Here is a 26709-nt window from a genome sequence, read left to right as displayed (position 1 = left end):
GCATAGGCTACATAAAACTCTCAAAATAATAATAGTAATAATAATAATAGCACAATTGATGTTTTAAATCGTACCCTTTCATGTCAAACTTAATAATGTAATATATATATTATCATTATACATCAATATATCAGTCCTTGTAAAGATACCAAGGAAGATGGGTCTCCTAATGAAAGATGGTGTGGCTTCTTCAACTTTATCTCTATGTTTCTGATGGGTGGGGTCTTTAGAATGAGCACATAGCATCTGTACCAGAATAATGGAATAGGATATTTTGTGTTTGAAAATTCTGAGTCATGGAACTGTGATTGCTTCTTCTGCCTTTCAGCTTTCCATTATTCCCAGTGCTGGGGACTGAACCTAGGGCTTCACACACACACTAGTCAAGCTCTCTACCACTGACTATAGCCCAGGGACCATAAATGGGTTTTTTTTTTCAAAAAAAAATTCTAAGCTAATTTAGAAGATTTAGACAAAGTAATAGACTTCTGAATTTGAGTTTTAGAAATAATCATGAGAGACCATATATAAAGGGCATTATTTGGTTTGTGATATGATTATTGAATAATTATATTGCATACAGCATCAATGTGTGAAGGTTTACGTATTTTGCAAATGGCAAAGCACGGTACTCTTGTAATATGTACTCTATTCACAGTATAGAAGAGAATCCAGAAGCAGTTGGCATAGAAGTTGCTAGAGGATCAGCACATTCTCAAAGCCAGCTTCTGAACTGGCGATTCTCTCAGCCAGGCAATTTCTCCTGCCACTCTTCCCCCCCTCCCCCAACAGGCCCACACTTGTCCAGCCACACAGACCTCTCCTGGTTGGCAACACCTCTGTGCTTCGGTGTGCTGCTTCGGTTTGCCACCATTCTCCCCACCTATAACTGTATCTTCTAGCCCTTCTCCTGTAACTCAGTGTTCTTTTAAGATGACATTTAAATATCATCCGCTGAACTACATCATAACCTTGGCTACACATCACAGTTGCCCAGGGAGCCTTAGAGAAATATCAATGCCCAAGCCTGAACTAAACGGTTCTGATTTAATTGTGTAGGATCAGGGGCCTGGGCAATAGTGTTTTCAAGAGACTCCCTGAGTGGTTCCAATATACAGTCAGGATTGAGTTGCTGCAACATTCCCCATAATACCAACAGGCAGACTTAACTGCTCCCGAGTCTACACTCTTAGCTCTTAGCTTTCCCATTGCTCATGAAATTTAATGATCATTGTATTAAAGTTAGTGTTACATAGTAAGTGCTCAGTAAATGCTGGAGTTTGCTACATTCTCTCTCTAGCTGAACTCATACAGAAGTGTTTATCCTTGTCCTGGAAAGGGACAGCAGAGTAGGCAGATGTTTCTTATTTAGCCACAGTAAGGGGTTTATTTTCTGTAACCTGTAGCCCTCTCCTGCATCCCATCCATTCGCCCACTTCTTCAGCATGCGCGGTGTGTTGTTTGGCGTGGTGTGAGGAACTGAAGAAAGCAGCATTCTGAAGCTGCAGCGTTTAGTACAGACGCTGTTCCCCGCCCTCAGCCTCTCCTCGGTGTCATTCTTAATGATGTATTTTATACTGGATCCTTTTGCTTTAGCTTTCAAAAGCCACTTGTCAGGTGTTCTTTATCAAAGGCTTTCAGAAAATCCAGATAAATTATGCTCTGTGCCTCCAAACTACCAAACCTGTATTTCACTTCTACACAGAGCTTGACAGTTTTGTTGAAGAGGAATCTCTCTCCCTCTTTCTTCAATTTACATCTACTTCACTGACCTTGATACTAGCCAGACAAGTAAGAGACCTTGTCCCTTTTGATGCTGGGTCTCCTCAGTCACATATATGCCAGCTCTAGTTTATACATTGCAACATCTATGCTAACTCTAGCTTTAACCCATTGTAACACATATGCCAGTCTAGTCACAATACAATGGGTGATTAGTTCTGTCTCTCATATTAGGAGATTCCAGAAGCAACTCAGGTCTAGAGGAGGAGAGAAGAGAGCTAAGGACAAGGGTGAGCAACCCCACTATCTCAGCAAGCCTGGAGTTCTGCATGACCCTCCCACATAGTCCCCCACTGCAACTGAGGCAAGGCTATTTGCACCTGCTCTTCCCATTCCAACTCACATGAAAGGCAACAGAGAGCACTTCCTGTCTACTTTTCCCTCTTGAAATGCTATTAAGGGCCAGGGAGATTGCCCAATAGATGAAATACAAGCCTTCCCAAGTGTAAGCACTGGAGATGGGATCCCTAGAAAAACTGAGCAGTTGCAGAGGTAGCCTATCATCCCAGGAAGGCAGAAATAGGATCCTCTGGACAAGCTGTTAGCAAGCCAAATCAGTGAGCTCTGGGTTCAGCAAGAGGCTCTGCCTCAATGAGTAAAGAAGAGAGTAATCCAGGGAGATACCCAATATTAGCCCCAGACCTGCACATGTATACACACGCTTTTTTTCTTAAATAATATGTGTAGCAATGGGGTTCAGCACTGTGGTACAGTACTTGCCTAACATGTACAAGACCTTGGGTTCTATCCACACCACCAAGAGAACAATTCTTGCTCCTATTTGCTGAGCATCATGAAGAGTGCGGTGGGAGATGCTGCTTTGTGGTTGCCCCTTAGTACCACATCCTGGCTGGGGACACTAATACTTAGCTCAGCTAATATTTAATCCATAAGATTTTTCTATCTCTGCACTCAGAAGAAACTTTCCATTTTCTTTTCTTAAGCTTGGTGGGCAAGAAGTGTAATACAGCTGAGACCAATGACATCGTCCACTGTTGAAAACCCAGATTCATTTTAAATAGACAAACTGCATGTTTGGTATATGTGTGTCCTGAAGCAAATCTACTAACTTTTATACTTTGAGCTCTTCATAAGTTAAGTAGTAAACCATTACCTTGTTCCCCTGGAAGCTATGCAAATTAACTAATGCTTGGAAAATGACTTGAAATGTAAATGTTTTTATAAACAGCGGAGAGAGGAATTCTTCCTGCTGAGGGGTCCAGTAATCCACAACCTCTCATGATCAAGGTAAAAAAAAATGTACTTGAGCTATACAATTAAGCATGACTTATATGCAGCTCATATGAGCTTTAAAATCTAAACCCCACTAAACAGAATCAATTCCTGTTTTATAACTACAATAAGAACATTTCTGACCCCAAGAACAGTGGTTATCTGTGTGACTGATTATCTGTGTGACATTGCACCTTTGTCCTTTGATGAGTTTTCAACAGTTTGCTCAGTGTTCAGACTTAACCTGGTACTATGGCTGAAGTGCTTTTCTTTAAATCCTTCCAGTTTGCTTTTATAACCTCCAGACTCTTATTTATTTCCTGGGAAATCTGCTTTGCACAACTTTGCTGTATTCAAAACCTCCTATGTAAAGATTTAGTACTTTTATATTGTAGTCATTAAAATTGAACAAAATCTTAATAGTTCCTTTATTAACTACTACACCGCATTTGCATAGTGGAAATCACCACATGTTAATTGGATTTAATTAACTATTTTAAATTACACAAAATCCTGACAGTAGACAGTAGCACAGGGTACTCATGAGCAATAAAATTGGAGATGGTATTGCTACTTTATTAAAACTTAATGAAACTATTCATAATCTAATTTATTGTTCACAAGAAAAAAAAACTGTGTTCATTGTGAAGGCAAAAATGTCAGCTAACAACAGCTTTTTTTTTTTCACCTAGGAGAAGGTTCAGCGGTTAATAAAAGGGTCCACAATATCCAACCTCACGGTTCTGCCATCTTCTCATCGCACTGATCCCCATTTCATTCCCATTCCCATCTTGCAAAAGGATGCTAGTAAAGGTTAGTGATTGTGCAGCGTGTTACGTTTAGGGATGCGAAAGTTAGAGCCTTGAGCATGATCAGGGCCCTAAGTTGGATACTAGCTCAGTCACTAATTTTCCTAAGTGACCCCAGACAAGTCAGACCTCACCTGGGCTTAGTTTCACCCTGGACTAAGCGCTCACCAGAGCTTCTTCCACTTCTAGATCCACCATTTCATGATTTTATTATTGATGTATATATTGGTGCTATGTATTAAGATTGTTATATTGCTGACGTGATATTATTAAAAGTTACTGTTTTCTAAGTGGTTTCTGATGCTCTTCTGATTGTCTTTAATGTTATTACAGAATACTGCTGTGCAGAACCACAAAGCCAGAGATAATATAACTATCGTTTTTTAATTTTTACTACTTATCAGTTTATATGTATGCATGATTAAACTCTTGGAGGCTAGAAGAGGGCATCAGATCTCCTGGAACTGGAGTTCCAAGTGGTACTAGGAATTAAACATGAGTTGTCTGAAAGCAGCTACTACTCTTAGCCACAGAGCCACCCCTCTATGTGAGTTTTAATTTAAAGTCTACTATTACAAACTATTGGGTTTTTAATAATAAAAAAAGATTGTATCATCTTTACCTCAGGATTCACAGTGCCCAGGACTGTATTAGAGTTCTGTAGGTAAAAATGTGACTTGAATGAATAAATAGACAAATGAAAGGACTACATAGATGAATGAGGGTTGGATATCCACTATAATCCTTAGTTTTCCCTAGATCATTTGATTGGCTAAAGTGTTGAAGAATGGCTAAGTGGATCCCCTTTTCTATCTCAACTATAGTGGAGTAAGATGGCCGTGAGTTATTTGTAGTCTCACTCCCTGTCTGTTTGGAATATTCAGGACCCAGAGTTGTTTTCAAACCATTCTTGTGATACCTAGAGATTCAAGATCCTCTCGTGTCTAGCTCTTGTGTCTTGCCTACTGACCTCTGTCTGCTGGTGGTGAATACCCCAGAATGTAATGAGTCTCTGAATTTGTTAAGCTTCCCATAGCTTTAATTATTTCTTTTTTAGCAGCAAGAAGTCTTGTGGCATCCACCTTATGGTAGCTTACGTACTGCTGATGCCCCAGGAGCACTAAGTAACAGAAATAACCTGGCATTTCTTGCTTCAGTGTCATCTCCTGCCTGGATGGAATTAGTATGAGTGAACGAATGATCCTTGCTTTAGCAGATGAAAATAACCAAGACCAAGCTGAATCTAGGATCAAGGCCATTTATGCAGATAGACAGAAGTTACATTTTTATTTCTAAAGCAACCAAAGAACACATGGCCTATCATATATGTAATTAGTCAACCAATTAGTCCTCACGGAGTACTTGCCATATGTCTAGTTATTGTACAACAAGATATTAGTGTCGGGAAAGCACAAGTCACAGAAATATGTGTGGAATTTTCAGGTATTTTGGTGCTCTTAAGTGACATTTATGAGCCACTCCAGGTCTGCACAAGTCCAGCATGAGATGAAAGATGAACAATATCCACATGAAAAAGATTTCCTAGTTTTTCTAGAATTGTCTGGCAAACTCTAAGAAATAAAGCTCCCCACAGAGTCAGTGGGTGAGAATACAAGTTTCTTGGTACACAGACCAGAATCTAGTTTCATACCTGGAAGGCAGGCATAGCTCTTACACATGGGATTTGGGATGAATTATGGAAAATATTAGGGAGGACAAATTCTTTTTCTTACTATTTTCAAATACAGAGATCCTTCAGTTCTAATGATAAGAAAGTTGAAACCTGACTGACTTCATAGAGGGTTTAAAGTTGTAAGCATAGAACAGAGGATGGACTGGAGTGCTGGCTAACACGGATCGTCATGCTCACACGTCAGGGCACATACTTGTCATGTAGAAGCCTCAAGACTTCATATCCTCAAGCTCTGCTTTTGAGTTTTCGGACAGGTCTGGGTCAAGGATCAGAAATCTCCACCTTCAATAAGAAAAAAAAAACAACAAAAAACCTCCCACAAATGACTGTGTTGTATGTAAACGGAGAGTTTTCTTTGGAATGACTCTTTTATAGGTGGAGTCTTCAGTTTTCCAGCCCATCAGTGGTCCTTCTGACTTCCTGTGACACCGAGCTAACATTTCTAATAACAATATACTGTCTCCATGAGGTTCCTGAAGCAAGAGCAAACAGTATTCCTTCCTAGGAGTGCCAATTTCTTCAGCTTAGTCCAGCTTGGTTTTAGTTTGTATACTAGGTATTTGTTGGAAGTGAAAGTTGTTCACTTTTCTTTCTATTGGGCAAGGGCACAGCAAGAATCAGAAGTTCCAGCCCAAGTTTGTTGCAGGTAGTCCCCAAAGTTCTGGGTTTTTGACGTCGAAATAGTAGATGCACTCTGAGGAAAGCTCTGTCCTTGACAGCAGGCTTTGTTCAATTGTTTGTCCATTTACTTGTTTAACAAGGTGCCTTGTCCTTAGAAAGACCTGGCTGCAGCCTTACTGATGACAAGAAACTGCCCAATGGTTCATGAACATGTTGCCCTAATAGAATCAAATATCCAATCTGGCTTTCATAACTGCTGATGATATGATCATATCTAAAGGTAATTCCTTCATTTACAAAATATGAGTGATTAGAACAGCAGGCACACAGGTTCAAGTATATAGACTTGATTTCTTTCAGAACAAAAGATCATCTTTGCTTTAAGAATGTGTGCCTCACATCCCTGAATTTCAAAAAGAACAATAAAATCACCAGTGATTGAAAATTCTCTAAGTGTAAGGAAGTTTTAGTTGTCTTGAAATTATATTTCTACCTAAAAATGAAATTATCTTGGTGTGATTTGATTTTATATTACTGCAATTGGAAATGATTTTCCCCTTGGGTTAGGATATTAAGCTTAAAGTGTACTGTAGCTATTTTTCATGCAAAAGATTAAGGCACTAGAATGTACCTTTACAAATAAGATGATAAATGATGTCAAGTTACCATTGTGAAATTCACAGAGCTCAGACTTCGGAATTGCTTAAACTAGTGTTTTGTTGTTCTCTTAACCTTCCTTTTAGGGATCTTAAGTATGATAGAACGAGGGCTGATTCCCCCAACAGCAAGGATTACCTTTCAGAATCCACCCATTAAACCCCACGCAATTCATCTGCATAGTTTTGATGAGCCACGTAAGATTCCACCAGAAGGTAAGACATCATGCCTGTGGGTTTAGCTGGGGGTTCTGCAGGAATGGTCTCTCTCTCCCAAACCCAGACTCTGCCAGTGGACAGCTTTAATCATCAATAATACACAGGATGAGAGTTTAAAGCATCTTGAGATTATCTGAGTAAACAAAGCAGCTCAGAATATCCACAGAGAGCCTGTGCCGGTGTGTTAGAGAGTCGAGAGCCTGTGCCAGTATGTTAGGGAGTTGAGAGCCTGTGGACTGTGTTAGAGAGTTGAGAACCAGTACACTGTGTTAGGGAGTTGAGAACCTGTGCACTGTGTTAGGGAGTTGAGAACCTGTGCACTGTGTTGGGGAGTTGAGAGCCTGGGAACCTGTGCACTGTGTTGGGGAGTTGAGAGTCTCTGCAAGGTGTGTTAGAGAGTTGGTGCTTTCAAGAGGATTTAAGTTTGCTTGGGGAAACAAGGCAAAATAGTAAAAAATTAAAATACAAAGTAGAACAAGTTTGAAAAAATGATGTATTATTTGTTGTTTGAATGTCCTTTTATGAAGTGATCTAGGATGTTGGGTTTTTTTATTTGCAACTGTTTTGTCCTTCTGTTTTTAGTAAAGATATTACTTATATATTCACAGTACAAATTTTTTATGAGTTCTATGTATAATTTTCCTACTCTGTGACTTGATGTTTTATTATCCTTTATAATATCTTTTTAAGATGAAAGTTTTATTGAGATGAGTATATACCCCACATGTATTTATAAGAACTAATAGAATTATTTGCATGCTTTCCCCAAATAATAACAAAGTGAAATATTATAGTATGATATCACCATCAGGATATATATTGCTTGTACTGAGGACCAGACATAGGGCATTGTCCATGGTCGGCAAGCACTCTATCACTAAGCTATGTGCTAACCCTCAGTCAGGATACTGATTCCGTCAAGACCGGAATATTTTTATCACCAAAGGCTACAGCCCTATCAACTTCTCTCTAAACCCCTTTAATCCCTGCCATCCAAAAATCTGTTCTTCATTGTATAATTTTGTCATTTCAAAACTGTCACATAAATGCACTCATAGGAGTATGTAACCTTTGGGTTGGGTATTTCTCCACTAAGGGCAATTTTCAGGAGAATCCTCCAGGTTGTAGTTTTTTTTTTGGGGGGGATACATTCTGACATTTCCATGAATACAATATACTTTAGCCATATTCACTTCTTTTATTACTCTGTTGTTCCCACCCCCTTCTCCTTCCCTTTCTACACCAATAGTTATCTCCCTTTGATCTTCCTATCTTTCCCTTCTCCTAACTACTCCTACATATGAGAAAATTAGAAAATACTTGTGTTTATGGAAAATAGGCAGGTCCCATGAATTTTCCAGCAAATGGTGTGATTGTCTTAATAGACCCCATTGTCTGTGTGTTCTTATTTATTTATTTAAATTATTATCTCTGGATAAGAAGCCAAGCTGATTCAAGGATTCAAGGAGAAACAGGCATATCTACAGTAAACTGATTTTGAGTCCTTTATTTATATGCCAAGATGTGATATGGCTGAATCATATGGTGATGTAAATTAGTCCACTCTATGGAAACTAGTGTGGAAACAATTGTGAATCAGTGTTCCCTTTTCCTCCCTGGATCCTCTATAGCATTCATTGTGAGACACTGAGCATTCTTTTCTTTATTAGTGGGACACTGGTACTTCTTTGGAGATCATCTTTTCAGCTTAATTTCCTATTTATTGACTTGAGTATTTACTCTTTGGTTAATCCTTGGAGTCCTTTATATACTCTAAACATGGTTGGACAGCCAGCAAAGCCTTTCTCCTGTTCTAAAAGGTTTCTTCTTCAGGGACAAGGCTTTTCAATTTTATGTAATCACATTAATGTTTTGTTATTATTTCTTGAAATATTGGCTATTTAAAAAGCCTTTGCCCATGCTTAGATCTTGAACTGTTTTTCCTGTTTTTCTCTAGAATTCTCAGAGTTTCAGGTACTACCTTAAAGTCTTTGGTCCATTTTGGTTTAGTTATTGAACAGCATGAGAGGTGAGGCTTTAGTTTCAGTCTTCTATATATGGACATCTGGTTTTCCCATCATTTGGTAAACAGGTTGTCTTTTTTTTCCAATACATATTTTTTGGTATCTTTGTCAAGAATCACATAGTCATAACTTCTTAGGCTTATTTCTTGCTCTTCTTTTCTATTTTAAAAATATAGCCGGGCGGTGGTGGTGCATGCCTTTAATCCCAGCACTCGGGAGGCAGAGGCAGGCGGATCTCTGTGAGATCGAGGCCAGCCTGGTTTACAAGAGCTAGTTCCAGGACAGGAACCAAAAAAAAAAAAAAAAAAAAAACTACAGAGAAACCCTGTCTCAAACCCCATCCCCCGCAAAGGAAAGAAAATCTACTAGGTTTTGTGTGTTGATTTAGTACCATTCTACTTGTCGAAAGTTTTTTTTTAAAATCAGAACAAGAATCTTCTGATAGAGTCCTTTATGTATATGCTCAAATCTGAAAACATGATTATTTGACTTTTTATTTCCTAACAACAACCCTTTTATTTCTTCTTGCCTTACTGCATTGAGTAAGAATTCAAGAACTATACAGAGTGAGAATGGGAAGAGTTGATCACCTTGTCTCTTCCCTGATTTTAGTTTTCTCACACTCCTTGTATCATTAGGTTATGTAGCCCACATGTAGCCTCTATTATGGTGAGGTATGCTCATTCTCTTCCTAGTTTCTTCAGAGTTTTTTTTTTTTTTATCATGAAAAGATTGTGAACTTTGTCAAAGACTTTTTGTGTGTGTATTGAAATAACTACAGGACTTTTATCTGATTATGTTTATGTGCTGTATTACTTTTAACTAACACATATGTTGTCCCCTCTTTGCATTCAGAATGAATCTGTCTTGGTCATGATATGGATTCTTTTTAATATTTTGTTGAATTCAGTTGAAGCTCGTTGCGATAATTACCCATGTACTGCTAAGTAATGTTCCATGTTAGCATGCTGCAGCTGCTAAGTAATGTTCCATGTTAGCATGCTGCAGCTGTTAAGCTGTGCACCTGTTGAAGGAAACGGTCGTTTCAAGCTTTCTGCAGTTCTGAGTCAGCGCCTATAAACATGAGTGTGCAGGCGTTGTATGGAGTGAGTGAACTCACTCTCTGGATGAATCCTTAGGTGTGTGATTGCATGCGTGCTCTCCTCTTTTGGATGAATGTGTAGACATGCGATCCCTGTGTCTTAAGGTGCTTTTATGTCTGCTTCATCTGCCTACATTTAGATTCATACCAGGAAGTGTAAAAGATTTTTGGCTCAACCATCAAAAATAATGTCTAGATGCAAAAGGAAAAAGAATGTCTTTTATTTCTGCTGATAATTTGCTGTCTGTGTTCTTCACTTTCTCGTCTTGCAAGCATTCTTCTTTGATCATTTCCTTCCTGTTTAGTCATTCTCTTAGAGTCTGTATATGGATGATAGATTATTTTGATTTTCTTTCATCTGGGAATGCGTTGAGTTCCCATCTTTTTTTCCCAAAAGAAAAACTTTTTCAAAGCTGCTTTAAAAAAGCATGATTTTTTTAAAATGTACATTAGTGTTTTGCTTGTGTGTGTATGTGTGTGTGTGATTCCCTGGACCTAGAATTACAGAGAAGTGGGTGAGCTGCCATGTGGGTGCTGGAAATTGAACCTGGGTCCTCTGAAAGAGCGGTTAGTGCTCCTAACCACTGAGATATCTCTCCAGCCCCTCAAAAACTTTTCATTAAGCATATGATTCTGGTTGCCATGTCTTTGTTTTAGCACTTGAGGAAAAAAAGTCATGCCATGTCTTTTTTCAGCCTCTGATTAGAAACCTATTGACAGTGAAGTTTTTCTCCAGTAGGTAAGATATGACTTTTCTCTGTCTGCTTTTGATATTTTATTTTGCATTTTTAGTTTTCAGTTTTTAGCATGATATTCCTCAGCTTTTGCCCACTTCCACTTGGCTTAGTTTCTTAAACCTGTGGCTTTTATTTACCAGGTGTGGATTGCTCACAGCCATTGTTTCTCTTACAGCCTCCCTCTGTATCTTTTCTCCCTCTGTATCGACTGCAATGGCACAGACGCAGACTCTCTTGTCCCATAAGTCCTTAGGCTCTGCTCACTTCTCTTCATTCTGCCTCGTGTCTGTTACTCAGATTGAGTGATTTCTGCTTTTCTGTCTTCCAAATCACTGATTCCTTTGTGTCTTTCATTTTAATTTTGAGTCATTCTCTGTACTTTTGAACTTATGTTATTGCATTTTTAGTTTTTTTTCATTTTGTTTCTTTTCATACATTCTAATTCATTGTAAAGATTTTATAATTTTTAATTTGTTTTAAGTGTGTTTGTAATTGCTTAAGGGGCATTTTATGATGACTGCTTTATCATATATATGCATATATATATGATTGCTTTAATGTTCATGAATGATTTTTTTTGTTCATGTGTGAGGCTGACCTATACTCCTTTGTAATGTTTTCTTACATTTTTATTTAGCAAATATATAAAATGTCACATGGCTAATGGGTTATGTTATATTTTTATACATATATGTATTGCATAATATTTAAACCAATGTGAACAAATTCATCTCAAATATCTATCATTTCTATATGGTAGGAACTTTTGACATATGTGGGACATTATTATCAACTGTCACTATACTCGTTGAAATAGCACACCAAAACTTCTTGTTCTTTTCTGATTCTGTGCTGGCTAATTTTCCATTAACTTGACATGGGCTAGAATCATTTGGGAAAAGGGACTCTAAATTGAGAAAATGCCTTCATAATATCTGCCTGTGGGCAAGTCTATGGGACATTTTTTTGTTTAGTGACTGATATAGGCGGACCCAGCCATTTTAGATAGCGCCACCCTTGGCAACCTAGGTGTATACTTAATTAGACTGAGCAAGCCTGGGGAGCAAACTGAGAAGAAGCACTCCTCCATGGCCTCTGTATCATTTCCTGTCTCCAGCTTCCTGCTTTGAGTTCCTTCTCTGACTTCCCTGGATAATGGACTACAGCCTGTAAGCTGAAATAAACTCCTTCCTCCCAGATTGCTTTTGGGCAGGGTGTTCATTCATAGCAATAGAAATCTAAGACACTGTGATTCAACACCATGAGCAATATCTCCCCATCTCTCTCCTTCCCCCTTACTCTCCAAGCCTTTGTTAGCTACCATTCTACTGTCAACTTCTATGAAATTAACCTATCTAGATTTCACATATGTGGCAATCATTGTGTTCTATTATTAGTTCTTGTGGGATCTCCGTTTTCCATAATTTATGTTCCCATTGATATGGCTTAACACTGGTGACACCATTTTGTCTCAGTCCACCAATGAGTTGCTTACAAGGTTGCAGTGGGTTTCAATTCCTCCAATGGACACACCCCTCACCCAGGAAAAAGAAACCTACCATTAAAGTCTTCTGAATTTGCAGTTTTGCACCCGGTTGCATTAGACAGCCTGCTCCTTTCACTCTCCTATTGGGAAATGTCCTTCCTGCAGCCAGTCAGGGCCTGCCCAGCCAACCTCATGCACACCCCTGTCCTCCCCCCATAAAGCTCACTTCTGTAACTCTTTGGCTGCACTGTCTCCTCACCCTGACTACAAACACCTGCTTCGTTTCTGCTGCTATAGCACGTTTCTCCTGGCAGAGTGTGCAGGGGCGTGTTCATTTTATCCACATCCTTGCCGGAACTTTGTGAGTTTAGTCTTTTTAGCAATAGTTCTTCACGTTGGGGTGAGAGGACTGGCAGGTGCTTCGTCTAATTGACCTCCAGCAAGTTTGCTCCCATCCTCAAGTTCATCATGTCTCGGCTGTAAGATCCCTCTTGCAAACCTGGGCCTTCCATACACATTCTAGGTAGGAAAGGGGGGGGGGAAACAGTGGTGATGGGCATGTTTCCTTTTAAATCTATCAGTACATGACCATTAGCCACAGGGGAGACAGGGAAATATCCAGGGATAGGGTCAGTGTTTTTATTTAGACTGCTTAGACTGAATACATAGCATGATGAGTTGTGATCAGTCCAATCCATCAGTAAGCATTCTGTCCTTTATTGGCTTACCTAAATATAGTTAATAATTGAGATATATTTAAAACTGACTTCCAAAATTAAACTTTTAAATTACATATTCTTTATTTCTTGATAAATCTGACAACCTTAGGAACTGGGTATATTCTCACCCTAAAGAAAAACAGGTGTTAAATTATTCAGGAAGAAAGGAGGAGGCCATTTGTATGCAGGCATCAGTAATGACCACAGAAGCATACAGATTTGTCAAGAAAAATACCAACGGGCCGGAGAGATGGCTCGGTGGTTAAGAGCACTTGCAGAGGATCCAGCTGCAGGTCTCAGCACCCACGTGACAGCTCACAACTGTCTGAAACTCTGGTTCCAAGGGATCCAATGCCCTCTTCTGAATTCTGTTGCCACCAGGCATACAGACATACATGCAGCAAAAATATAATTTTACACATAAAATTATTTATTTTTTTACTTTACAAATGAATGATTTTTTTCCCCTTCTGAAATGGCCAATGTCTCTCCTAGAAATGTTTGTCTTAGAAACTTTCCAGAAGGGAACCTGACTTTGAAATCAGGCAATCCTAGGAATACAACTTTATAAAGATACAGGCATACTGCTCAGTTGTGTGTGTCCCATAAAGTCCATGGCCAGAGAGTAAGTGCAGCAAAGCCGCACCCGAGAGTCCGTAGGTCCCATTGGCTGTGCCTTATCTGTGCAAAATGGATAAGACTTTGCAACCTCTTCTCTAAATTTAACCAAAATTCTTTAAAAGTTGACTGAACTCTCGAGGTCCAAATGAGGAGCAGAAGGAGAGAGAACATGAGCAAGGAAGTCAGGGCTGAGAGGGGTGCACCCACCCACTGTGACGGTGGGGCCGATCTAATGGGAACTCACCAAGGCCAGCTGGAATGGGACTGATGGAGCATGTGATCAAACCGGACTCTCTGAACGTGGCTGACAAGGAGGGCTGCTGAGAAGCCAAGGACAATGGCACTGGGTTTTTATTCTACTCCATGTACTGGCTTTGTGGGAGCCTAGTCTGTTTGGATCCTCACCTTCCTAGACCTGGATGGAGGGGGGAGGACCTTGGACTTCCCACAGGGCAGGGAACCCTGACTGCTCTTTGGACTGAAGAGGGAGGGGGAGGGGAATTGAGGGAAGGGGGAGGAAAATGGGAGGAGGTGAGGAGGTGAAAATTTGTAATAATAATAATAATAATAATAATAATAAAAGAGTAGAGAAAAAAAGTTGAAAACTTGTCAAGTACTATGTTGTCTAAGCACAGGAATTTAGCCTCAAAGCTCACTTGTCTTTAGGAGCCTAAAAGGTAAACAAAAACTGTACTGAGTCTGCAGACATTAGGAAAAACAAGTTCTGCTTGTAAATGTATGAATTCAAGACACCCAGGATGGGGCAGAGGAGGACAGCAGAGTTCCAAGTGAGCACCAGAAAGAAGAGTGCAGAGGTCAAGGCAAGAACTTGTAGGCTTCTAATGGGGTCTGCTGACTCTGTGTGGTGTACTGGACTACAGAATGGGGAGGAGTCACAGAGGGACTCGCTAGAAGCCAGTAATCAGAGAGTGGGTAAGACTAGGCCAGATGTAACAAACAAATTCCTCGTGTGGCAAGTTTTGATGCTCTGAAATTCTTGTTACTTCTAAAGAGATGCCCAAGTTGAGGCTGAGTTAACTGAGTCCTCCGAGTGAGCCTAAGTTGTGCACTGCTATCATTTGTTACATTTGATCAATGTCAGTTCTTTCAAAGACTGCTGTTACAGAACAGACAGAAAAGAGGGCTGAGTTGAAGGACTTGGGATGTTTGTATTCAACAGCCATTCAAATAATCCTTTTCTTCCTTGGTAAGAATAATGGAAGGGTTTTCTCCCTAGAAGGCCAAGCTTGGCCTATCTGCAGAGGGCAGTTGAGTTTGCAGCCAGCTGGCAGGAAAGAAATGACTGAGAGAGTTGTTGCTTGTAGATTAATAATTCCAAAAATAATCTTTATGGTGTTATTCACCAAATCAGTTCCCTCAGGGCATTTTAACATTTTAATTTCTAGTCATCTTTTTTTAATAGCTACCCAATAAAATAGTCCATCATATGCAACTATATTAATTATCTTGTCCATAAACTTGGAAATGTGGCAATTTAAAGGAGTCTTCGTTTTAAGAAACAAAGTTTCCTCTCTAATCCTTGTGCTTTACAGGTCTAATTTTTGTCCAGGCATTTTGCATGTGGTGGGCTGACCATGTCTTTTTTTTTTTGGTTTTTCGGACAGGGTTTCTCTGTGGTTTTGGAGCCTGTCCTGGAACTAGCTCTTGTAGACCAGGCTGGTCTCGAACTCACAGAGATCCGCCTGCCTCTGCCTCCTGAGTGCTGGGATTAAAGGCATGCGCCACCACCACCTGGCCTGACCATGTGTTCTAAGGAAGTAGTTGTCCTCCCATAGATTTGGCTTTGGAGTTAGCAGTCACAGAGGTGTCATGATTTGGGTACAGGAAATGCAGGGAGGAAGCAAACAGTGGTGACAGAGCCACAGGACTTGTGAGCTGAACTCCACAGCAACCACCAAATGGCTCAGCCTCTCTTTCTAAAAGAAATAACTTTGCCCTACCTCCCTCCACAGTCCCCTTTGCTCTAGGTCAGAAGTCATACCAAATTGCAGAAGATGTGGAAGAGCCTCACAAGAAACAAAAGACGAAGGTACTCATGTTTCTAACACAGAAAGAAAGCTGGGCTCTGCAATAGCATCTTTTCAGCAGCTCCTGGGAGCATTGCAGCTACTATTGTTATGACTCTTCTCTGTGGTGCAATGGGTCAAAGGCAGAGCCTCCCACACTCTGCTCACTACTGAGCACATAGTCAGCGCCTGTTTTAAAAAGGGGAGATGAATGCATAAATGGACTCCATGACCATGTGTCTAAGATAGCCAGAGCCATTGCATTCTTGTGAGATCTATGCTAGCAGCTGGTCAGGGGCCAAGAGTCTGGGGTACAGTAACTCTGCTTTACATCTACATCTGTGCTGTACAAGGGGTGCTATTGGGAGGCCCTTACCACATCTCATTTGTCTTTAAGCATAGGAAAGACAAGCCTCCAAGTTTGCATAGAAAATCATGATGGGGAGGAGGAAGGGGTTCCTTTAACTAACATTTAATTAACTAACATTAGTTAAAAGAACTAAACTTTAATAAATAGATTTATATATAATAAATTTATAATAAACTAATAAACAAGTGTAATAAATAAGTTCTTTAACATTAGTCCCTTATAGTACAATATATTTCACCCTCTGACGATAGCCCCAGTTTAAAGATACTGGACTTTTTATAGGTTGCTTTCTCATTTTAAGGACCACTGACAGATTTAGGATAATTGAAACTTTTCTCCATAGAAAGGAGACATCTGGCAGTACTTTTCTGGTATGCCTTGTTTAGTCATGTCTTTAACTGCCCTCATGAATAAAAGAAAGAAGAACTGGAGAGCAACTCCAGAGCCACCCACCCCACTGTGCCTACAGAATGCTCCCTGCTCTCCCAGACCAAACACCCTCAAGAGGTGTAGGGTGCATTTTCAGCATTGGTGGGTCATTTCCTCCTAAGAGATTGCAAGGCTGCTTATGGAACAGCATGTCATGTGACACCCCAGTTGCCATGGCAAATATTTGCGTTTCATGAAAAACGTGATTAAAAAAAAAGAAAGAAAGAAAATCAGTGCAAATGGCCAAATCCCAAGGCAGACAGGCCTTCAGGCGGGTGCTTGGCCTGCTCCATTATTGTTTCAGACTCAGCTGTTTAACAGGCTGGGAGGAGGCCATGGGCTAATGTGCATAATGCGATGGGCCCAGGCACCTGTTTCGATTCTCACTCCAAGAGCCTTCTCGGCTCCCCCTGTTCTATAGAGAACAGATCTACAGGTAATACACATGTCAGAGTGAGGTTTTAGCCAGTAAGCAGTTTATCTTTAAAATAAAATAAAATAAATGACAATCTGTTTTCTAAATGCTGATTATCCCTGGCATCATTTTCCTCAGTTGACTTGCAAAGGTTTCCTCTACTTTTAAAATTAGTAATATTTTAAGGCTGTGACCCCAGACTGGTACATTTCTGAGCTGACTTTTAATAGTGGTAGATGGTAAACTGGGCATGGATGTTAGCAGTGAAGAGAAGAAAGACACTAGGTGCCGAGCTCCATACTGAAACCCTTGCAGACCCTCTGCTGGGCTCCAACCCCACGCCTGATAGCACAGCAAGCCCTTTCTTACTTACTAATGCCTTTCAGAGTGTTGTTCCCTGAAAGTAGGGATTATAACTGTGTGTGAATATTTACTTTCTCAAACTCTTTACTCAAAACAAAATGGGGCAGTATGGATGTCTGGGGAGGGAAAGGCCCTTCTAATTATTAGCTACTGCCTGTGTGGGTAGAAGACAGGTCACCCAGCAGGGGAAGGGAAGAAGCATGGGGTGGGGGTGTGTGAACAGAACTCCCATCCTTCTATTTGTTTTGTAAAACTGCCCATGAGAGTCATTTTGATTTAAACTGTGTCTCATTCTTCATTGTAGGGGAAAAGCAAAAGGTCAAGAGGACTCCTCGATAGGAAGGTCTGTAATTTGTGTGACTAGTTGGAATTTGGGATCTGTCACCTGATGTCCCTTCCTTTTGCTTTAGGGCAAAAGTATGGGAGGCCACTTGACAGCTGGAGTTGGCAACGAAAGTTCTTTCATGCTTCCTTTACAAAAGAAATTAGGTCATAGTTAAAAAAATAATTGTGGTTCACTTAAAGTGAAAAGCATTGCTTTGATCTCTGTCAGGACTGAATCATGGCACTGTCTTCAATCCAAACAAATGATTTTCATCCTCAAAATGTGGTTAAATCATGTGTGTCTTTAGTGTCAAAGATTTTTATCATTTGAGAATATATTACAAAGAAGCAGGATGTTAGAAATTAATGTAGTAATTTCTTGGCATTTACTTACAGTGTACACATGCGCACTTGTGCTTACATGTACAAATATGTAGGTGCAAGTGTATGTACATATACTGTGTTTGTAAAGTAGGCTGAGGAAGCAGAATTTAGAGTTAAGCTGTTCATGACAGTCAAGGCAACAGCAACAACAACAACAACAAAAAAGGAAAAATGAAATTGTCCCCACAATATGGCAGGGACATTCTGGTAAGGCTTATTCCACCAGGCTGTGCACTGGCAGTAAAACCTTTGCACGTGAAATATACTGGACTCCCCGGCACATCGAGGAGTACATCCTTTCAAGGAAGGAACCCCCTTCCGCTCCTTCCCAGCAGTGGTGCCTAGGCTGGATTTACAATAGTGGTTGCAGACAATCCTTCTAAACCTGAGTGCATTGCTCCCAGATAACTCATCAGTGCAATTAGATCTTTCTTCTCATTCCCATGACTTCACTATGTAGAAACTGTGAGTTTTACTCTCTACCTCAAAAAGAGAATGTGCTTGAAGAACCCCAAGGCTTTATTTACCTGACACAGTTAGGAACTGCTAATGTGACTTCAGCATGCCCTGTGTATGTGGCTCAATGCACTTCCCATGCTCACTGAACCCTTGTGATGATGGAGGAACCTCTGTGCTGTCACTGCCCCTGGCCAGCCAGAGGCAAAAGGGCAGTGTGAGGCTTATAAACCAGGTTAGGAGCTCTTTCCTAGGGGCTAGTCCTCCAAATATTACTCCTGGTATAACTGCTATGCTAGCCTGTACTGGGTGCCCACTCTGCACTGGGCTCTGTTCCTAACATCTTCAGTGGGTTGCCTCCCTTGTTTTCACATCTTTAGGAGGTAGGTGCTATTATTATTCCCTTATTACTAGGAGGAATCAGACAGAGAGAAGTAAGTCATCCAAGGTAAATAAATAACAAAGCTGGTACAGGAAAGTGGATTGCATGACACCCAGACCCCTAAAGCATTAGAAAGCTACAAATCCCAATCATTCGCAATGATAATCCTTTTAAAATATATTACGTCTCCTATCCAGCATATTTAATGCTTCCCCTTTCCAGTGCCATATGCTTATATAATAAGTTTGTGCCTTTGCGTCCTTCCCTACCAGACAGCAGTTGTCATCTCTGCTGTCATGTCTGCTTTTATCAGCTTCACTATAGATAGCCTTTTCTGTCTTCTAGATTAATTAAATAGTCAAAAATCACTGGGTGTGGTGAAGCATGTCTGTAATCCCAGCGATAGGAAAGCCGGGGTGAAGATTATTTGTTTATTTATCACAATTATAGTGTTAGTTTCTTTAGTATTTCCAATATATTCTTGTGATCACCTCAGTGGAAAACTTAATATTGTATAGATGAGTCAGCTAAACCATTTTAATTAGACAACTTGTACAGCATTGGATCTGTCACAGCCCTCATCTGTTCTCATAAATATGTATATTTGACCATTTATCTAATATTATATATATATATATATATGTTCAAAAGTCAGTCAAGGTCTACCTCTCTGCCCCTCTATCTCTCTGTCTCTGGGTCTGTCTCTGTGTGTGCGTGTGTGTCTGCCTCTCTGTCTCCCTGTCTCTCTGTGTCTGGTTCTCTTTCTCTTTACTTCTCTGCTTTTTGTCTCCTTGTCTCTCTGCTTCTATGTCTCTATGCCTCTCTCTGTCTCTCTCATAAGACCTTATTTAAGAAAGGGGGAAAATCCCAAAAAAGGAGATTGCAGAATATTTTAGAAGCTGTTTTAATTTTCTCTATTAAATCGTCCCTCCCACCTAATCATTTTGCCATTAAACTTTCAAAGTAAACTTAATTATATGGTTTTTATTTGAAAAGTAGTTTTTTTCATGTAAAAACAATTGAGAGAAGAAAGTTCAAGTATTATTAAGATTGTCAACATTGCCTACTGCATATACTTGTTGCATGTAAATGACTATTTATACACATCAGAAAAGAGGTTAACTTATCAGTGATCCACAAAGTAATATTTTCCCTTATGTATTTCACTTAACACATTTTTTAAATGATTACTCAGGAAAAAAAAATAAAGTCCAGAAAGGAGAAAAATAACAAGTATGGGAGAATCTCCTGATGACATTATAACCCTTTGACAATATTTATGTTCCTTGTCATGTTCCTGATTTTCCACTGTGCCTTTAACTCTGAGTTTATTTTAATACTTTATCATGAGCTTGTACAATGCTGTTAAAAACTTACTACATAATATTCCACAATTAAAGATATCCCATAGATTTAACAGCTATCATATTGATCAACATTAAATTACAAATGCTAGACATCTTACCTGATCACAAAAACTGGTTTATAGCACAGAGCTTGAAGTTCATTGACCCAAATGACTTGAAGTTCAAATTAAACATACATATACTCACTCATCAAATCCTCACTGACTTTTGACTATGCATCAAGCAGTGGACCACAGTGGCAGCAAAACACAACAGTGAATGAAGCAAACTTAACTTCTTGCCCTCTTGAGACTCCTCTTTTACTGAGAAAGGCAGATAACAGACAACTACTGTAATGTCCTAGAATGATCCATACTTGGAAGAACATTAAAGCTGAATACTCACATAGCTATGAAGAATGCGCCCATTGGACGGTGGTGGCACACGCCTTTAATCCCAGCACTCGGGAGGCAGAGGAAGGCAGATCTCTGTGAGTTCGAGGCCAGCCTGGACTACAAGAGCTAGTTCCAGGACAGGAACCAAAAGCTACAGAGAAACCCTGTCTCGAAAAATAAAAATAAAAAAAAAAAGGAAAGAAAAAGAAAAAAGAATGCGCCCATGTAGAGCATTGTGAGAATTCTGTAGACATTCTTTAGTAGTCTGTGACCAACAGACTTCCTCTGCACACACCTTTTCTTGAGGAAAACGGGAATGCTAAGTTTCACTTCTGTGATAATGGTGATCCTTTCTGAGCCCAGTTCTTTCTCCTGTATCTAAAGAGAAAATGATGTGCTTTTGCTTAGGGACCTGAGAATGAAGCTGCTTTTGATCCCCAGCTTGTCATGCTGTCTGTGCATATCCCCAGCAGGCTCAACTCATCCATCATAATTGTCCCAAGTGGTCCTTAACTGTGCCACATTTTCTCAGCGAGCATTTGAAGGGTATCAGAAAAGATGGAATCAATGCTGTAGTGAAGTAAAATGTGCCTCCAGAAAAGGGAATTTCACATTTGACTGAAAACAGACCCCGTCTATTTAAAATGCTTCTCTGGTCCAGCTGTTTGATCTTTCATATGGACTTGATGTACTGGGTGTTTCTGTTCCATGAGAGTTCACCTAAGCATGGGCACTTTTCAGAACAGTTTCAGAGTTGAGGAAGGCCTGGTTGAATATGGCACCTTTCAAAGGAATGGCTGAGGTTATTCTAGAAAACTGCTGCTGACACAGGTGCCCTTTATACTCCATCCCTTCCCTTTGTGCGTTTCTGTTCCTCTGCCTTTTATGCCCTTTGTGTGGGCTGTGTACTCCGACAGTCCAATCTTAGGTAGCTTCCATGTCTTGCCATCTAAGGACTGTCCTGCTCATCCACAAACCTCAGAATTCTAGAATATTACTCTTTGGGGTTTTCTCAGTTCTGTACAGCATGTAGTGTGGGTAATTTGTCATCCATTTTGGTCAGGAAGTTGCTACAAATAATTTTATATATAAAAACTGGAGAAGAAAAGTCTCTCCGGTCTTTGACATGGTCAGAAAGTGACAGTGCTGAGGTCATTGGTTTTGTGGTTTTACTCGCTCCAGCAGTTTGTTTAAAAGGGTACCAGGTTGAGGATGTGGCTCAGGAGGCACAGTGCCTGTCGGGAATGCACAGGTCCCTGGATTGCTCCCCAGTACTGCATAAAACCAGACATGGTGACAAATTGCCTGCAAGCTCAGCACTCAGAAGGCGACGACAGCAGGACCAGAAGTTCAAGGCTACCTTCAGCAAGCTATATAGCAAGTTTGAAGCCGCTGTCCCAAACAGAAAAATAAGAAAAAAAAAAAATAAAAGCCAACACATCTAGAGGCGGTGAAATGTGAAGCCAGGGAGGACATAGGGTGGAAAATTACACGTATTTGTTAAGCTTTGACTAAGTGGTTTCTTAATAGAAATTCAAGTCTTGCCGAGGAAGTGACTTGCAGAAATCACAGAGGAAGGCAGTATAGACTAGATCCCATATATGTCTTTCTTGCATGTATTTCTAGTACCTACAGAGATCAGAAGAGAGAGTTGGATCCATTGGACCTAGAGTTACAGATAGATATGGGCCACCCTATGAGAGCTGAGAATTGAACCCAGATCTTCTAAATTTTAGATTTCTTTAGAATCTAAAAGAACAGCCAGGGACCTTAACACAGGCCTGCATGCTTACAATTTTAGTAGCAATCAAGAGGCTGAGGCAGGAGGGTTAAGTTTGAGGGCAGCCTGGGCTATATAGTGAGATCCTGTCTCAAAAACAACAGCAACAATAATGATAAAGAAAGTAGCCTAGGGCTGGCAATGTAGCCCGAGGTAGAGAGAGTGCTTACTTAGCATGCATGAAGTCCTGGGTTTGATACCTGCTACCAAAAAAAAAATCACTTAGAAGTGAGTTCTTTCTCCTGAATGTGTTCTTTTCATCTTTGCAGACGTTATTCCTAAATCTTCTAGTACAGCTGCAATCCTGGGCCTATCTATGTTGCTTCTCATTGGGTCTTAACTAACACACGTCATCATCCTGCCTTCCTCTGCTTTGCTTTAGATTTAGAATTTCCCCTAAATAACTGCTCCAGAAACTCTGAAAGTTACCTAATTAGTGATTACACTTTGCAAATCAAAAAGAGCATTTCCCAGCTAGTTGACTCAGTCAGTTAGAGCAGGATGCTAATAATTAGGCCACAGCTACAGGTCTGAGCTGCAGCGGGAGGGCTGGATTCACAGAGGATGGGTATAGCCCTGCTCCCAAGAAAGAAGAGGGTGAGAAATGCAGATGGCTCAGCACAGCACCCCATTTGGCTGCTTAGTGATCTCACTCTGGGAGAGCAAGGCATTGTAAACAAAAGAGGGAGAAAAGGAAGGACATGGGGGACACCTACAAATGACACTCGACAAGTTTGTGGAGACGAAAGGAAGAACAACAGAAGAAGGCAGCACCTGAAGCATGGCATGACCTTTAATCAGGGCTCTCGTTCCCAGCAGGCTGTGAAGCTGCTCCGTCTTCACCTGCTCAGTGCATCTCACAATGCTGATACACTGCTTTAATTTGGGAAGCCTTCCTCTTGAGAGGCATGTCTTTTCTTGCTCTAAGTCTGAAGTGCTCCCGTGTGTGGCATTCTCTGTGACAGATGTACTACAGCTATGCTTTAGCTGACTGCAGGCCCATAGCTTCTTGGCACTTGAGTAGTCTATTTGATGTCCAGGAGCATGTTTCCTTTGAGAGCAGGTTTCTCATCCAAGAAGGTAAAAAGGTGTAATCCTTTTGTTCTAAAACAACCCCTGTTAAAGTCTACAACTCCAGTCCACCCTAGGTGATTCTATTGGAAGGTCTAACCCATGTTTGTTGATGTACACAGATATCCTAGACCCAGCCTGCAGAAGGGCATTGTCTTAAGAGAGATGGAGGTTCTTCCCCTTCTGAACCCCTGCCCCAGACTGTTCTGTTTCACAAACAGACCCATTTCCTTACTGTTCTCCCTAAGAAAAGGAATTTTGAAAATATCTGAACATCTTTAAGGATACAGGATTCGCTGGCAAACCACCCATCCATAGCCTTTGCTTCCTACAGGGGTCTGAGTCTTCATGACTGAATCAAACATGTGACTAGCAAGACTAGCCAGCTCCACGCATGGCCATCTGTGGCCATTCCGCATGTCTGTTTCTTGCTGATGGAGCCCTGCCATTCTTCTCTGAATTCTAACCTCCCGCCATCAGAACCCATCCTTGCAGGGAGGTGAAAATGTAGCCATGGGCTACTTCTTCGGGAACATGTGCCACCTGCCATCCTCTGCCTGGACTCACGGTTCATCCTGCCAGCACTAACGTCTGCTAATGGGAACATTCCTTGTCAAACTCTCTCTTGCCCACTCAGGAAGAAGAAATTTACTTCCATCTGTAAAACAATTTACATTCTCTTGCTGTCCTGATTAGATTAGAAAGAGAGATAATCTTGGCAAAAAAAAATTTTTTTCCATTGCTTTTATGCTTTATAACAGTTTCTTCAGTTAAAAGCATGCAAAAGCTCATTGCTGTTTGGAGTTGGCATCTAATGCTAAGGGGACTTCCCCCTTCTGCACTTAGTATTTTGACTTGAGGTGACAGTTTATTATTCTCCTTGGAACCCAAGGACGGAATTTGAAGGTTTTTATTTTGCTGTGTTTGGTTACTGTGTCCTTAGTATAAACAAATATCTTGCCTTATTCTTTTGTCTGAGACTCTCAGACTTTGAGGGTTTTGGCCTTGAACCTATTGATTGTTCACAGTTAACAGTATTTGAGACAGAGCATGAACCAACCTAAGCCATGGCACAACAGTTCTTGACAAATCCATTGATTTTCCCCCTTGAGTTTTGTGGAAGCTCTTAAAATTACAGAGAAAAGTATAACCCTGTGATTTGATACAAATGTATGTTCAATGGATATGCTGAAGGTAATCAACCTCTTAAATCCCCGAGAAGGCAGAAACAGTCATCATGGAGAACTCAAGGCAAAAACACCATGCCTTCTTGTGTCCTCCCTCCCTACTTTCCTAGTCACCAGGACTTTTGGATCCTGGTGCAAAATGTCTCTTTTTCTCATGTAACAAGTATCAGTAGTTAAAATACAGTGGTTTTTTTTATTGGCAAAATTTCCTTTTTAGTACTAAGGTTTGAATATCTGACCTCATGTTTGTTAGGCAAACACTACAATGGAACCTATCTTTAGTGCTTTCTCATTTTTTATATTAAGACAAAAGTCTCTCGCTAGGTTGTGCATGATGGGCAAATCACTCTGTAGTTTAGGCAAGTCTCAAACTTAGGGTTCTTATTCCTCAGCACTCCAGGCAGTTGGAAGACAGGTTTGGTTTTCTTTATTTTAAGTGAGGATAATATTATGTTTTACTTTTGTCATCCAAATCTATTCTGATTTTATTGAACTTATAATTCATGATGTTTTTAATATAGAAAAATATTTAAAAGAAATATCCCCCCCCACCGCACTCCTAGAAGATTTCTCTGGACATTTACACATAAAATAGGGTACTTCCCTGTTTTAGGTTTGATGACGAGTTAAGAAAAAGGGATCAGCAACATAGCTATTTAAGACTATGGGTGCATAGATAAAATAATTGTGAGATATTATACACTGATATAAATAACTATACTAATATATAATAATAAAGATAAATATCTGTATTGTATATATAATTTGTAAAATGACTTAAGGAAACAGATCATAAAAGTTTCTGCTTTTAGTTTCCTTTGGTATGGTCAGTGACCATATATATAAAGATAAATATATCTTACATATATCATTATATGTAAAGATGTGTTTTATATATAACTGTTATAAATGACTCAAGGAAAGAGATAATTATATATTATAAACAGGAACATATCACCATATAATATATAAAAATATATAAATTTTTATTATATATGTAGAAATACTTTTGTAGCAGTTTAATGGCCCTTCCTGATCTCTCAGATATCCCTGGTAACGAGTTTAATGACAGTATTTGACATCCTGATGTACATATGTAAAATCAATCCTAGCAGCCATATTTTCCCATCACTAAGTGGTAATTGCAAAGTGTTAGTACATATGTGTTGATCACACTCTTAAAAAAATCAGAAGATATTTCACTTCTGGCAAACTTTCTTTCCCCAGGCCATGAAAATTACTACACCAGCTAAATCTGTGAAGTCATCATGGGATTATGACTTTATCATTTATGATGGTACCATAGATAAGACCGCTCCAGACTTCTTAGCCTTCAAGGCACATTATAGCTTAACCTGGGGAAGTATTTTTTCTCTCCTGCAACAAATCGAGAAGTTTCTCAAGGACTATGCAATAACGGAAGCCAAAGTAAAAGGGAAGAGTTTGGTGGCCCTGCTTCCAGAATTTGAGCTGAAGAATAAGCTCACCAGAAATGACGTTTTGTCTGTGTTAGAGAACCCGCTTCACATCCAGATGCTGCTAAACCTGCCGGGACGGAGGTATCAGGGCCAAGATGGAAAGAACGAGGCTGCCATCAAGATCCAAGCCACATGGAAGTGTTATAAGGCGAGAAAATTCTTCATTTGTTATCGCCAGAAGAAGTGGGCCTCAGGTGTGATTGCCCTTGCGTGGCTTTTACATTGCCACAAGACAAGACTAAAGAAGATACTAAAGGAATCTCGTCAGAGACACCTGGAGAATTTCCGCATTCGAGCCAAGGTGCACCAGGCTGCCAGCTGTTAAAGCAGACCTCTTTTTCTAAACATTTCCTGCTTGAACAACTGCAGTAACTTGTCTCTTTATCTCCCCTTCCCTCTCCAGTCGCCCGCCCGCCCAGCATCCTTCATCTATAAGTCTCCTCGGTATAAGATGCACAAACCCTGTTTGTTTGTGCAGCATATTTTTAGTCTTAACTCAGAGTCTGGCTTATATGCCTGCAAAATCTGCTGCAATTTTTCTATAAAAGAAAATTCTTTTTGTTTTGACTATGGTAGTGGTGTTGGAAAGTCAATGTTTTA

At 40.1% G+C, this 26709-nt stretch overlaps 1 protein-coding gene across 1 annotated transcript in view; it reads left to right on the top strand.

Moving 5' to 3' along the window:
• The first annotated feature begins 6881 nt into the window (after window positions 1-6881).
• The window catches only part of Iqch (IQ motif containing H), a 125157-nt gene continuing 105329 nt past the window's right edge, over window positions 6882-26709 (top strand). The window contains exons 1-4 of the mRNA XM_050151778.1: window positions 6882-7010; window positions 8971-8987; window positions 17611-17649; window positions 25859-26410. Of these exons, the coding sequence (XP_050007735.1) occupies window positions 6893-7010; window positions 8971-8987; window positions 17611-17649; window positions 25859-26410 (726 nt within the window). The 5' untranslated portion in view covers window positions 6882-6892. The remainder of the gene's footprint in view (window positions 7011-8970; window positions 8988-17610; window positions 17650-25858; window positions 26411-26709) is intronic.

This window comes from Alexandromys fortis, unplaced genomic scaffold (assembly GCF_014885135.2).
Source record: "Alexandromys fortis isolate MF-2015 unplaced genomic scaffold, M_Fortis_MF-2015_v1.1 scaffold_70, whole genome shotgun sequence".
In the NCBI taxonomy this organism is placed as follows: domain Eukaryota; kingdom Metazoa; phylum Chordata; class Mammalia; order Rodentia; family Cricetidae; genus Alexandromys; species Alexandromys fortis.
The sequence above is the reverse complement of the archived record's forward strand: the minus strand, read 5'-3'. Positions and strand labels throughout refer to the sequence as shown.